At 39.2% G+C, this 14,526-nt stretch overlaps 1 protein-coding gene across 19 annotated transcripts in view; it reads right to left on the reverse strand.

The window, feature by feature from the left end:
* LOC122841847 (receptor-type tyrosine-protein phosphatase F-like) overlaps positions 1 to 14,526 on the reverse strand; it is a 239,707-nt gene that overhangs the window by 96,914 nt on the left and 128,267 nt on the right. For 10 of the 19 annotated variants that reach the window (XM_044135465.1, XM_044135464.1, XM_044135463.1 and 7 more), the window contains 3 exons: positions 12,304 to 12,492; positions 9,940 to 9,957; positions 5,262 to 5,372 (listed from right to left, as the gene is read on the reverse strand). In XM_044135465.1, the coding sequence (XP_043991400.1) occupies positions 5,262 to 5,372; positions 9,940 to 9,957; positions 12,304 to 12,492 (318 nt within the window). The remainder of the gene's footprint in view (positions 1 to 5,261; positions 5,373 to 9,939; positions 9,958 to 12,303; positions 12,493 to 14,526) is intronic. The other 9 variants (XM_044135467.1, XM_044135480.1, XM_044135482.1 and 6 more) reach the window with 1 other exon arrangement.

Consider the following 14,526-nt stretch of genomic DNA (forward strand, 5'->3'; position numbering starts at 1 on the left):
AATACACACCCCTTAAACGCTTTTCCATCTTGTCATGTCACAAACACAAACTTGGTGCATGATAGTTAAGTGGATGGAAGAGTTTGGCTTTCAAACTCTTACAAATGTAATATATTCAACACCATTTACTCCAATAACCCATAACTAAAGCCCAGTGCTACAGATTACCTTTTGAAAAAAAGAAAAGCATCCACACAGGATAATGCTGCCACCGTAATGTATGACTGGCGTGTTTAGCTTGCAGATGTAAACATGTTTTGCCATGTCTGGATTTGATTTAGAGGATCAGAGTAAAGACCTTTTACATTTTTACTTGTCAAAACTCCTGTTTTATTAACCTTCCACAAACTATGCATTATTTTGTGAAGCTTTGTTAGTTAAAATCCCTATGAAACTCACTCATTTTTGTGGTTGTAACATCACAAAATGGGAATAAATTAAGGGGTCAAAATCTAGAATCAAGGACAAAAACAATTCTTTCAGTAAACCCAGATTTCTTAGCTAAACTGTGATTTAAAATACTTTCAGATATCTTTAATCAAACGCATCAAAAATTCTCCCTTCAAAGTACAATCTTCTTACAATTCACAATGAATTTGTACCTTTTTTTCTTCAGGAGCATATGCTGATGTCAGTGTAAATATGCTCTTGTTCTTCTTCTCCCCCTCTCATAAATCTGACTTGAATTGATCACAGTACAAGTTTCCCTCCGTGACACGCACATACACACACTCGCACACGCGCACACACACACGCACACACACACAAAACAGCATGTGTGTTTTAGTGAAGAAAAAAAACCCAAGCTGCAGTACTTTATCCTTGGTGACATATTGACATGTCACATGGATATATGAAAGAGTGCCAGCAGACAGAAGCTGACATCCCTCCTCCGTTGTGGGATAAACGCTTGACAAATGAGCGCCCAAGCACGATCACAGCACGCTGTGTGCTTCAGCCCACGTTGATGGAGTCCTCCCTTTTTAGAGGAGTGTCACCGAGAGCGACCTGCAGCTGCAAACCTTCAAACACGGTCACAGTCTTTAATGGATAACGAGGAAAAGGACATACTGTAAATTGATACAAACACAACGGGAAAAACAATAGATGAGCACACTCTTCGTCCTCAAACAACCCCCACCGTCGTAGTCTCCTTTAGTCCTACTCCTCCCACACGCTAATATGAGGACATCACTCGCTGGTGGCTCTAAAACGTCAAGACAAGGGTGGTGCCGGTGGAGCAGCCGGCATGTTTGTGTACCCACAAAAAAGAATCGGATCAGGTGGTGACAGAGCAGGAAGGGGGGAAAAAAAAACATATCCAGGGATACAAAACAAACCTAACGAGAACATTTAATGCATGTCTGACAGGTGTGTGTTTATGTGTGTGTGGTTCAGTTTCTCTTGTGGTTTGTTGCACGCTACCTTGAAAAATCCCCACTTTGTGTTGTACACAAACATAAAAAAAAAGAAAAAAAAGATAAAACGTTTAATTTAAGCATCAAAGTTTTCTATCTGTAACATAAATTAGTTGATCAAGTCTTAGGTAACAGCATCATGCAGTAAAATGAATGTCAAATGCAACGGATTGCAAAAGTATAGGCAACTCTTCAAGCTTTTCACATTTTGAAATGTCACAACCACAAACTTTAATGTATTTTTAGGATTTAGTGATAAAGACCAACACAGTAACATAGTCTAGCTGTGAGCTACAAGGAAACTAATTCATGGTTCTCGACATTTCTCCTAAACCTCTACAGTTAGGAACGATGGTGGTGGCAGCATCATGTCGCGGGGATAAATGTGTAAACAGGGTTAAAGTTTGACCTATCAGGACAATCACCTTTATCATTCCAGCTCACACAATATGATACCACCAGCACCAAGTTTCATGGAAGACCTGACATGTCCAGAATGACATTTTAAAATGGTCTAGTTAAAGTCCTAGCTGAAAGCCAATAAAGATACTCTCTTGTGCCTGTATGTGACTCTCTCTTCAAGTTTCTCTGCTGAAGAAAAGCCTCCTCGCAGCATGATACTGCCAACACCATGTTTTACAGTGAGTGTCTTCTGTCCATAGTAAAATTATTTGTAATCACACCCAACTGGAGTCAGTTTACTAATCAGGTAAAGTCTGAAGGTGCTTTATTTAGGGGTATCACAGTAAAGGGGAATGAATGCAAAATCATGACGCTCTTTTGAAAAGTTCAAAATCATTTACGCCTTTGTGCTGATCACATGAAATCCCAATCAAGTTCATTAAAGTGTGTGGTTGTGTGTAACAAAACAAAATGAAAAAAAGATAAAGTGGTATGAATGTTTTTGCAAGAGCTTGAGAAAAAACACAATAAACAAATGCCAACTGCATCAAAGCTAATGACTTTCAGTGTAAAAACAACACCCAAGCAAAACCAGCAGCAGAGGAAGACAGGCATGTCAAAGGCCACTCGTCTTAAGTCTCCCAATCTAGCAGTGGAGTGATTGCGCAGCCCCGGGTCTCGTCTCCAACGTCGGCAACAAAGACAAAGCGAAAACACGGCTGCAGCCTTTTGTTCTCCATTCCAGTCGAAAATACGTCTAAAAGGTTACGCTTGGTTTGATTTCTATCTCTCCTCTGGTGTGGCGAGGCTGGTGGAAAAAATGCCAGGTATTGGGGCCAGTGGGTTGACAGCTACCTGGGTGGTGTTACGGAGCAGAAGGGCCCCCGGGCCCTGCTGGCGCCACGCCACACAACTACTGTAATTACCTCTGAGGGGGGAAAAAAGCCAGTGTCTGCACCTGTGACAGACATGTACTGATTAATAGTCGAGACTTACATCCCTTCCTCGGCTCCACCGTTTGGCTGACTACCTTCTACCTCTGTTGACATGAAAGATGTGAACTTTTTAAGTGATGTTTAATCTGCAGATGTGATCCTTCTCCAACCTTGAAACAGGATTTCACCTTTGATTCAGAGGGATGTTTTGTGTTCGACCAGACATTTATACTGCTAGTCTGCTCATGTGAGATAATAAATGCAACAAAAATTATTTCCCTCGCCCTCTTTTTCTCTTTTCTGGATATATGGGACACAGTAAGCGGTAATTTCCTTACTTTATCTTGATAAAAAAAAGGACACAAAAGATTTACTCATCCATAAAACAGCCTGCATGCTCCAGTTCTGCACGCTTTTAACAAAATTATAAAATGATATCCAAGCGTGTCCCTTTCTTACCGTGACACTTTCGCACACTAACAAGTGGAGCAGCTATTGTGTTTCATGTACATCAGCCATGCTGGTGTTATCCACAGGGGCTGACCTCGACTACTCACTCCCCTCCTATAGAAGCTTTTTCCCGCATGGCCCCAACCCTGAGCCTGCATTAGTCTGCTCACGGAGACGTTACAGCATAAACAAACTCGGGAAACCCTAGAGCCTCGTCCTCGTCTTTAGAAGCTCTGGGTTGGTGCGGAGGGGAATAATGGCCCCTTTCGATACAGTCGATATAAAAAAAAGAAAGGAGGCCCTGGCGTCGGTGCCAGCGGAGGAAACGATTTCAATGCAGCTGTTTTCTTGGGGGCTGCACCTGGTTGAGTCTGCAGCCAAACTGGAGGCTGAGGTTAGCTCAGTTCATTGGAACAGAAGGAATGAGAAAAGTGCGGTGAAGACGGAGACGAACACAGAAATGGACGGGGGAAAAAAAATTGGTGGAAATGTTGAAAGTTGCACAACAGTTAGAGGAAATCCAAATGTTTCCCACAGGGAACAATTCTGAGAAAAAGCTTTTGCCCTCCTTTCAGATTGCTTCTATGTTCCCTTTTTTTTTTGGTCACTTAAATGTTTCACATCATCATTCATCTTAACATTAGACAAAATTAGCCTGGATAAACCTAAAAAAGCACTTTCTTAAGAAGCTATCCAAACCAACTTGGTCCAGTGTGGAATAGTTATTGCCCCTAAACCTAATAGCTGGTTGTGTTACTCTTGGCAGTAACAACTACCATTAAACGTCTTTTTTTTTTTTTTTTGCCGAACAGATTTAATGCAGCCACAATTGAGGGTTTTGCAGCACGAACATCTTTCTTAAGGTCATACCACAGAATCACAAATTGAATTTAAGTCCAGACTTTCTGTAGGCCACTGCAAAACCTTCATGTTGGTTTCTTTTAAAGCCTTTCAGAGCTGGAGTGTCCTTTGGATAACTTCTCTCTGCCTTAAAACCCAAGTTATCTTGAGCTAAAGGTTGTAAATAGATGGGCGGAAACTTTCCTCCAGGAGTTTATGGTAGAGAGCAGAATTTATGATTCCATCAATTACAGCAATTCCTCCACCATACTCTACTACCATGCTTATTTGTTGGTTTATTATGAATTGTTTTGCTTTGTTTTATTTTTGTTAAGCAGTGGTTTCGTATCAGTTTCCTTGCTGAAACATGAACATCAGTTGAAGCATTAGAAGCCTGCAGAGCTTTAGATCTTAATGTATTTTGTATTCTGTGTTCTGGGGTTTATGAGACCACCTGGATGAGTCAGTGATGCACCTTTTACAGCAGACCCCACCTATTTGTGGTTCAGTGTTCACCTATTCTTCTGTGAAACTCCAATTTATTCAAGAAAAACTAGCCTACTAATTGTTTCACTGAGCATATCAAAATCAGACAAACAAATAGCACTTGTGGAGCTGAAATACTTTAGCACAATAGTATTAGACATGCTATTCGTTGTCTCTCATGGAGATGTGCTTTTTAAGACCTTTTTTAATCGGGCCATAAGAGGTCTACTAAATGCTCTGCTCCTTCTAATGCTGAAGGCAGAAACCCTATTTATGTTATATTTAGTTTGATGCATATTAAGGTATATTTGCTGTTTGAACTGATAAAATTGGCAACTATAAGTGTGCCTATTTGCGGTTTTCAGCCAGCAGTGGGTGGTTGTGATCACTAACCCTCACTTGGGGGCTACACTTTCTCCATTTGTGGATAATGTTTCTCACTGTGGTTTGAGAAAGTCCCAAAGCCTTAGGAATGACTTAATGGATTTGGTGAAAAATGGACTAATAGATCTCATCTTTTTTAGATTTCCCCTGTTTGAATAATTTGATTCTACAGGTAAAAAAAGAACTCTTTTATTTACTAAAGTTACCTCAAAGTTATCTTTGACCTGGAACATTTAAGTGCAACAAAAACCAAAAGAAGAGAAATTTGTATGCTTTTTCACAGAGCAGTATTTTAAACAGCTGAAATAACATTGATAAAAAAAAGGTGAGAGACGTTCGACTTTACCTCTGACGTAGAGATTGGCAGGAGCAGAGTAGCGAGTGCCGGCGTCGTTCATGGCTACACATTCGTATTTCCCCTGGTCCGACTCGTCGCTGTTCTCAATTTGCAGCGCTCCTAAATGGAGGATTAGCAAGTTTAGCCTTCTGGACAGATGACAGAACCAATGCACATTAATTTAAACAGAATCATTCAATGGAGAGCCCGAGGTCAGTCAGACTGACCTAGTTCATGCTCAGACATGATGGACGGGGTTTTGCAGTGATGCGACACAAACAATTAGATGTTCTGGTGACTTTAAGGAAAGCTGGTGATTAAATATTTGGCCCGGTTGTGTTATGAATGAAAGCGGAGCACGTCTGACGGTTGGTTTAAATAACATGTTAAAACCATCAATGCCGGAGCAACTCAAGTCAGGAAAATGTGACAGCCCTTCTACATTTATTGGTCCCAAATGGAAGAAGATGAGTAAAAATCCTTAAATAGTATTCATATGTTGTTGCTGTAACATAATCTCACACTGAAGATCCAGCCTTTAAATTTTAGTACATTAAATTTGTGAAAAATGTTTTTCATCTTTGGTGTCACAATCACTGAAAAGTTTTATAAAATAAATGTATTTGGAAAAGTCTTTACTTAACATTTCCATTTAAAGCTACGGTCTTGAGTTTTTCTCCTTCTAGACTTAATTTTCTGTGCAATGTGTTCAAGTTCCTTAGTATTTTCTCTTCACTCCTGGTTCTTAGAGTTTCATCACTTGTTAGTTTGTTATATTCAGTCTTTCTGTGGGGTAGTGATTGTTTATTTTTATGTGATTTTTAAAAATGTCCTCACTTGTCTCACCCTGCCTTTATCCGATATTTAGTCTCACCCGTTTCTCATCCCAGTATTTGCTTTGCCTAGTTAATGTTCCTTTCTGGTTCAGTCCTTCAATGCAAAATCTTACTTTATCCATGATAAGCTGAACTTAAACCTTTATTTTCAATGGTTCCTCCAGTCAACAAATGACAATGTTGATTGTTGGAGAACTGCAGCCTTTGTTTGCCAGTGAGAGATTTTGTTACTATGATATAAATATGCATTTTACATATCCCTAACATGGATAATATAACACACAGCAATACTCTTAAACCTTGAAGAAGAAATATTACAGATTTGTAACAATCTGCCCCAAAAAACAGATCACAACTCTGTGAGGAAGTGCAGTGATCACTATGTTTCATTTGGCAACCTGCTATTAACTAATGCTTGACGTGAGGTTGATGAATCTACTAAAAATGTCTAAAGACTTGTCCAACACTTTGTTCAAACGTGGGAATTTAGTGGTGGAACATATTCCAGAAAACATGTGGAAGGAAAAATATCCAAATGATTAATGGAATAAACTGTAGAAGGATTTGAATATAATGGGAACCTGGGGTATTGGGACCAAACAGCTGTGTTGCTTAGCAAAAGCACTTATCAGCTAGGCTGGAGGGGGAAAAGGCAAAAAAGGGCTTTCATTTGTTCGGGAGTATAAAGCTAGAGAGCATTGGAAAATCCAAGTGAAGGTGGACTTGTCTGACCTCTTGTCATCCCACATCAGAATAAGAAGACTGATGGATGAAATGATGCACAAGGCAGCACTTTCTCACATGGATAGTTACAAAGCAGTCCAGACCATAATGCCATTGGGAGTCTTTGGTATGTACAGGAGGAGATACTTTGTGCAGTGATTTCTCATCACAGACGCAACATATTAGCAAAACCAGTAATGCTACTTTAGTTGGAAGTAAACAAGGTTTCATTCTTTTTGAGACTGCAGTCCCCAGAACTATTGGGTCTTTTACAGCTAATCTTACCTGAAAAAGGATGAAATCAACCTTTTCTAGCTAAAAACAAAAAGATGAATTTCTGGAAGATACTTCAAAAGTGGTCGGACTTAAAAAAAATAAATCTGAAAATTGATGGATGAATGAATGGATGGATGGATTTTTAGATGGATGGATGGGTGGATGGATGGACTGAGATTGATGGAATAAAATTTGAAAGCATTTCCCATTACATAATTGTCTTTTCTTTCTTATCTGGACATAAAAACACAAAATTGACGGCTCCTCCAGACTTTCCCATGTGAATGTGAAGGAACGCTGGGTAAATGCATGACATAAGCTTGTAGAAATGAGGCCATGGTGGAAGACAGGCGGGATCAAGGCTACAAGTGGTGAAACAATATATCAGACATCTGACTTTCTCTTTTTTTGGCCAGGCAACAAAATCACAGAAAAACAGGTTAAAGCAATGATTTGTTTCTCAGCTCCTAGCAGCCGGTAGTGAAACAACTACCAGTTCAGTTAACAGCTAGAAAATTATTGACCACATTTCACCAAGGGGAGACCCTCCTCTGCCAGATGACTTTGATTTGTATTCACAAATCCAAGTTGTTGCAGGCATCTGAATGAAGGCCAACATGTTGCTCCAACAAAGTATGAAAACCCTGGAGACCAGTCCAGGGGAGGGTTTTTCCCACTGCCCATGAACAGCCAACAGTTAATAATTTGCTTTTGACTTGCAAATGGAAGACAGATGAAGCAAGTCTTTCTTTTTTTGATAAATTAGGAAAAGCAGCAGTGAACTTACCTGCACCGCTGTTAAAAGTAAATGAATAAAAACATAGAGAAAAGCTGGTTCTCTCAGTAGAATATATGCAGCGGGGTGATAAAAGTTATCATGTCTCCAAAGCAGCATGGTGCTCCCACAAAAAGTGACGAGCCACCATGCAGTTTGTAATATGACAAATAAATAAAAAAAACAACAAAATACTCAGAATACGATGCATTTTCACATCATGCAGCATGAGATGAGTGTAGCAAACAGGTTCACCAACCATAGGGGATTCGACGCAAGACAAGACCGAAACAACAGAAGTAAAACAGGGGCGGAGCGGTGACATGTCGGGTGTGAGACTTCAGATCTCATGACAACACATCCCTCCGAGGTGTTTGTTCGGCTTGCTGAGCTCATCGGCGTCTGGTTCAGCGCTGACATGAACCTGCATACTAATGTCAGTGTCACCAATCTGTCAATCTGCCAGCTCTCCTGCAGGAGAAAGCAGTTTGAGCCCGGAAAAAAAAAAAAAAAAAAAAAAAAGTAGAAGGTTTCTGCGTTCTGCAAAACGGCTTCCAATCGCTTGGATATTTGTAGTTCCAATTCTACCTAAAAGACATCAGCTGCTTTAACATCAACCATATATGCAGGGGTGGACATTTGGAAATTTAATTCAGCTTGTTACAGATTTCCAACATTAAATGCGGCGTTCTTAAGTAGAAATACGGCAAAGGACTTCCAAAAAATAAAACATTTTAAATTAAACTCCTGTTTCCAATCAAGGGGGAAACTCAGCTAACATTCTATGCAAATGTAGTCACTTCAATCTGCCATTAAGGCTGCATTAATGAGGCAGGTAAGATTCCTTTGAGAGTCTTTGCTCCCTCAGCTAAAAACCCAGAGAGAAGAGGTTCTGTTCATAAGGAGCCTTTTCACATTTTGTAATGTTATTTCACTAGAATTTTATTTGATACTCTAGGAGTCTGTAACACCAGTCCTCCAGTAAAACTGCTGAGCATCTTTTGGATCAAACCCACCTGAACAAATTGCAAAGGTAATTCAGAATTTGACTCAGCTGTACTAACATATTTGCTCTAGAAACAAGATAAAATATTCTTGGTAAAATTTTGTGTTCTTGCAGTGTTCTACCATCTTTACTCTGACAGTTTGAAATAAATTTCAGAGTTGCCATCTGCCCCCAAAAGTCATATTGCTACTAAATAGTCAGCAACATATAGGCAAGGACTGACTAGCAGCTTTCATTTCTTGCCACAGATTCCAAACTTGATTACAGACTGGACTTTGACTAGACCACTTCATATGTTTTGACTTCTAGCAGCATCCTCCTCCAGTCTTTTGCTTCCTCTGAGTTTTGTCCAGAATTGCCCTGCATTTATCTACATCAACTCTAATCGGCTTCCCTGCATTCCAGAATCCCCACATCATGATGCTGCCACCACCATGTTTCAGAGTGGTAGCTTTCCACCATATGTGAGTCACAAATTTATTTATTTTGATTTAATCTGACTATTAGAGCCTACAGGAATTTCTTTTTACCACTCTTGTCAAAATGGCTTTTTTTGGGAACATGAACAGTACACCAGATTTTCTTTAGGGGTAGCAGAGTAGAAACTGCAATCGAAAGCCACATTTTAAGTTTCCCTACCACTTTGAAATTATGCACTACTTTTTGTTGGCTTGTGACATAAAACCCCATTAAAATACACTGAAGTTTGTGGATATAATATGACAAAATGTGAAAAAATACAAGATCTGTGAGAACTTTTTTAAGGCTCTGTACCTGCTATCTTATTAAAGTGGCTCAGATTTCACACCCAACAAGAATGCACAGTGGTTTGGTGCACTTCCCTTTGCTTGGCGAGGTTGGTGATAATTTGTTTGTAAAGGATCAGACAGCAGACAGAACATGTTGAGGGGGCGACCAGGACACAGTGGAAACAGGGTGGGCTGATTCGCCAACAGTGAAGATGAACCTGGCGACGTGACGATGGGGGTGGGAGTATAACGGGGGCAGATGAGGGCGGGAGGGTATGGCGTGGACGTTATGTTTTTCCAATACACCATTTGTCATTCTTACCTCTAATTGGTGTACCACCTATTGGGGAGTAATTTAGATGAAAACAGGGTCGAGAGATTAGTTAGTAATCCACTTACAACAGTGGGAGAAAGAAAAAAACATGTCTTCTGAAAAGCAACAGATAAAGAAAATGACAGAGTAGAGGCCATCTAAATGTGATTTAACAAAACTCAACTCACTTAATCAATGCTACAAAATAAAACAGGTGTGAATGTTGGAGAGTACAACAGAAAAACAACAAAGCCTTTGAGAAGGATCCCTTCTGTCAGACAAACCCCTTGAAATATAATATTCCCCATTTTTCTTAAGCAGGAAACAACCCTGAGCAGGCTAACTTCACTCCACAGCAACTTTAAATTCATACAGAAAATGTTTTAATTATGCTTTCTGATTGAAGATGGCCTTCATTCTCTTTTGCTGTTAGTAAAAAGGACATGGGTAATTAAAGAATGAAAAGAAGGCAGACTAAATTGGGTGATGGACAAGAGGAAGTATTTATGTTGACCTTTTTACAGAAAAGGAATAAGTATCTTTGCAGTATAAGATGAATCGGTTAGCCTTAAAAAGAAATAAAAAAAACAAGTGTTATAATAATAATAATAATAATAATAATAATAATAATAATAATAATAATAATAATAATAATAATAATAATAATAATAATAATAATAATAACTTTGTGTGGCTTTTCTGTTCAGCCCTGGCAACAAATTAATGTGCTTCTTTTCTGCCAATGCAGAATTGGCCTCATTTTGTGTCATATTCAGTAATGTAAATCCTGATGCAGCAGCAGATGTCAGGAAAACGGTGGTGGATAAAAAGAATGTTAGTCTGGGGGCATGGCATATCAGCACATTTTCAGGCACTCCAAATGTGTGTGGAAAAGAAAACTAATTAAAAGTTGTTGCTGGGAGTGAAAAGGGGAAAAAAAATCTTTTCTCTTTTTCTGCACAATTTTATCCTTGCACTAAAAATATCAAACAATTAAGTAGCTGAGTTAGTATGCAGCTTCTACTATGTTATGATTTTACAGTGCCAATAACATGGACTGCCCTAATACATTTCCAGCTTTTCCTTAAGTGGCTATGTCATCAAATTTCCCTGTATTTTTTTATGTATTCATCTTCAGCTGTTAGGATTAACCTGACCTGACTTTTTAGGCCACAAAGGGTTGTTGTAGATGGAGCAGAGAAGGAGTGACGTTACAAAATTATTGTAATTGAAAGATGGATGAGAATTGCATTTCCTCGATTATATAAAGCAGGTTATCTTGGTGGTAATTATTCAAACTCCTCCAAGGGTTGTTAAGTCACTAAGATACTCTCAGATAACATTTCTCATCCTTATTTTAGATGTAAATCTTTATTTTATCATTACTTTATAATCTTTGTCATAACTGTTGTTAAGGTGGATACTGTGTTCTGCCTTGACACGAACATTCAAACTAAACCTTTCTACCTTTTAGCTTGCTTTTTTTTCCTTTCTCTGCTGCCTTGTTTTTTTTTTTCCTCAACTTTCTCATTTAAATAACTATCTAGAGCAGCAAGTCTCAACATGACTAAAAAAGTGGGGGAAAAATAATGATATATGCCCCTTAAGTATCTATTATCTTTGACCTTTTTGCTCCTCAGACCTGCAGTCAAGTCTGAGACTTCATAAGCTGCTCTTCCATTACAGAAGCCTCACAAAGTAAAACCTGCCTCTTATACAGTGGGGCTTTTACAACCACACAAAGTAAGGCTAGGCTTAGAGGAGAGTCAATGACTGAACGTGCCCCAAAATCCACTAATCTATCTACCATGCACACTTCCCATCAAACCCAGGTCAAATAAGACTGTTTATATATCCGTGAGACTGTTAGTGTGAACAAAGAGTACCTCATTAGGTTATGGTTGAAATCCTAGCTAATACATCATCTGCTGGCCTCATTGTGACCCAGCTGCATGTTTAAAAGGGGATTAGGGATTATTTAATAGGGTGAAATTTTCTCGCGTCGTACTTCAAAAGGTTTTAAAGTTCATGCGTCACTGTCAAAGACTACAGGAACATGGAGACAGTGTCATTTCAACTTCAGTAACTGTGTAAGTGAGGACTGTGTGGTTGTGAAGAATAAAAGTCTAAGAAGTCAGCAAAGTAATCAAGGTGACAATGACGAGCCGAGTAAAACTTTTCTATCCTTTGTGATGAAAGCAATGAATGAAATCATTGGTGACAACAAAGGCCTTTTGTTTTTCTCTCATTGGCCTCATGTCTTAACAGGATGTCTGCAGGTATGCAGTGACATCTCGCACCTTACAGCTCGGCTTTCTTGTGTTTACATTTGCAATAAGTCATGCTGAGCCATGAGATCAGATAAATTTGTACCTGAGCGGAGCTGTTTGATGCGCCCGTTGCTGCTGTTGATGTCTACAGGGAGCATGTCCTTGTACCATGAGATCTCCGGGTCCGGGTTCCCACCTGCGGCGCACAGCATCGTGGCGGTCCGGGTCTTTTCCACCACTTTCAGTTGAGGCCCCATGTCAATGGTGGGGAAGCCGGGCGGGACCTGGTTCTCTGAAAACATGTAAGAGGCAGATTTTTATTAAAGAACAAATAGGGAGAATAAAGAGGAAAATGAGCATTTAGAAATAGACACAGTTGTCTTTCAAAGGATGTAAGAGGAGTTCAACAGAGCTCTTCAGCTGGCAAGGTCAGAGATGAAGATGAAAGAAGAGCAAAAACACTTCAGGTGCCACAGGCCAAACAGTAATCTGAGCACATGCTCACAAACAGCTAATATTAGTGTGAGGGCACAAGGCGCTACAGAGGAAAAACAGATCTGGGGCTGATTTGGATTAGATAACAACAAAAAAACAATCCTGTTAGTAGCTGATTATCATAGCAGGCTTATTACCCAGGGAGGGGAGTATCAGGTTCAGACAGAGACGTGATGGTTGCAATCTGCCTCTGGGCACTCAAGCATAGATGAGATGCCTCAGGCTTAGAAAACTAAATAAACCAATTTGAATAATCCAGCTCGACATTATGAATGTAATGGAATATCCATGAAGTGATCCTCAAACCAGAATTTGGCATTCTACTAGCAGAAAGTTGTGTTTTTCATGTTTTTCGGTCTGAACCCTGTTTACTTGTACGATCTTTTCTAGGCCTCGGTCTAACTAACAAAAATGTGAAGGAAGTGACGTAAATGTCAAAGAAGTGACGTGTTGCCCAACAAGATCTTTGCCACGTCCTGTCAGAGAAAGTAACTAGAACATTCCATGAAACTTCCAGAAAAGTGCCAAGTAAATACCAGAAAATATCTTGTAAGTTTGGGAAAATCTAAAAATGTTGGGCAGTGTCTGCTTACTTGCAGAAAAGTACATAGTGAGTTTGGGAAAATATCTTTAAATTTCCTTCAGAGTAGCTGGTAATTTCTTGTAAAGTAACCAGTGTGCCTCATAAAAGTTTCAGAAAAGTACCTTGTGAGTGCTGAAAAGAAACCAGTAAGGTCTGGGACAGTGACAAATGTGTTCTTGGAAAAGATCAGCTGTTTTTTTGTGTTGTTTGTTGCTCACTACCTAAATCATACAACCAATTTTGAGGTGGCATAGTAAACAGAATTGTGTCAGTGATTATCAAAACCACATAACCCTGTAATTAAAAGGAACGCAGAACTTTTGAGGAGCTATTAGAAACAAAGACAGAGTTTGGTTTAATAGAACAGGATAGAAAGAAAAATCCTGTAGGAAGTTGGTTCGGAGAGTAGCAAGGGGAAAGCATTAATATGTTAACAACAAAATGAATCTCTTCAATTATTTCTGTTCATTGATTCAAATGTAGACAAGCTGTCAGCTTAATTGACAATATGCCATGTCAAACAGATGCCCGGCTACAAACAGATCAATGTCAGGCAAAGAGAGTTGGGCTGTGGGTGTGATGATAACTGTCACATTCATTTCTTTGAAGTACTTTTAGATCTGCAGTAGAAAGCCGAACTAAATCAAACAGATTCAAAGGCAAAAAGTTTGATGTTACTTTCATTTCTGATTGCATTTGACCAAATTCTGGATCGTGTAACTGCACATCGGAATAGAGCACACAACCATTGCAATGCACCCAAACAAACAGCTGAGTCACTGGAGCCAAATCAGATGCCTGGAATTTTTTCTATTTTGTAATATTAAAGGTGAAAGTTCCCACTTGCCAACCACCAGTGTACAAGTGTGGCTGTGATTAATTGTTTCATTGCAATATGACCAGATCTTTTCAGCCTGATAAAGCCATGCAAATAATGCATTACTGTGCAAATATTTAGCTTTTTGCTCCTTCTGCATTAAGACAAAAGCATTTTATCTCAATGTGTCGATGTACAAATAATCCTAAACTTATCCAAAGAAAAAGAGAATAGCGACATAGCCTAATTGGGCTGAAAAACCACAATTATAGTCTCCACTTCAAATAAATAAAACCGTCAAACATGGTAGACATGATGGCCCTTGTAAAGTCTGATTATGAGGTTGCTCTTTAACAAGAAAAAATGTAGAGCTGTCTCCTCATTTGTTTCATTGGGGCCAAAGTGCCAACATAAATCAAGTTTCAATTGTT

This window comes from Gambusia affinis, linkage group LG12 (assembly GCF_019740435.1).
Source record: "Gambusia affinis linkage group LG12, SWU_Gaff_1.0, whole genome shotgun sequence".
Classification (NCBI taxonomy): Eukaryota; Metazoa; Chordata; class Actinopteri; order Cyprinodontiformes; family Poeciliidae; genus Gambusia; species Gambusia affinis.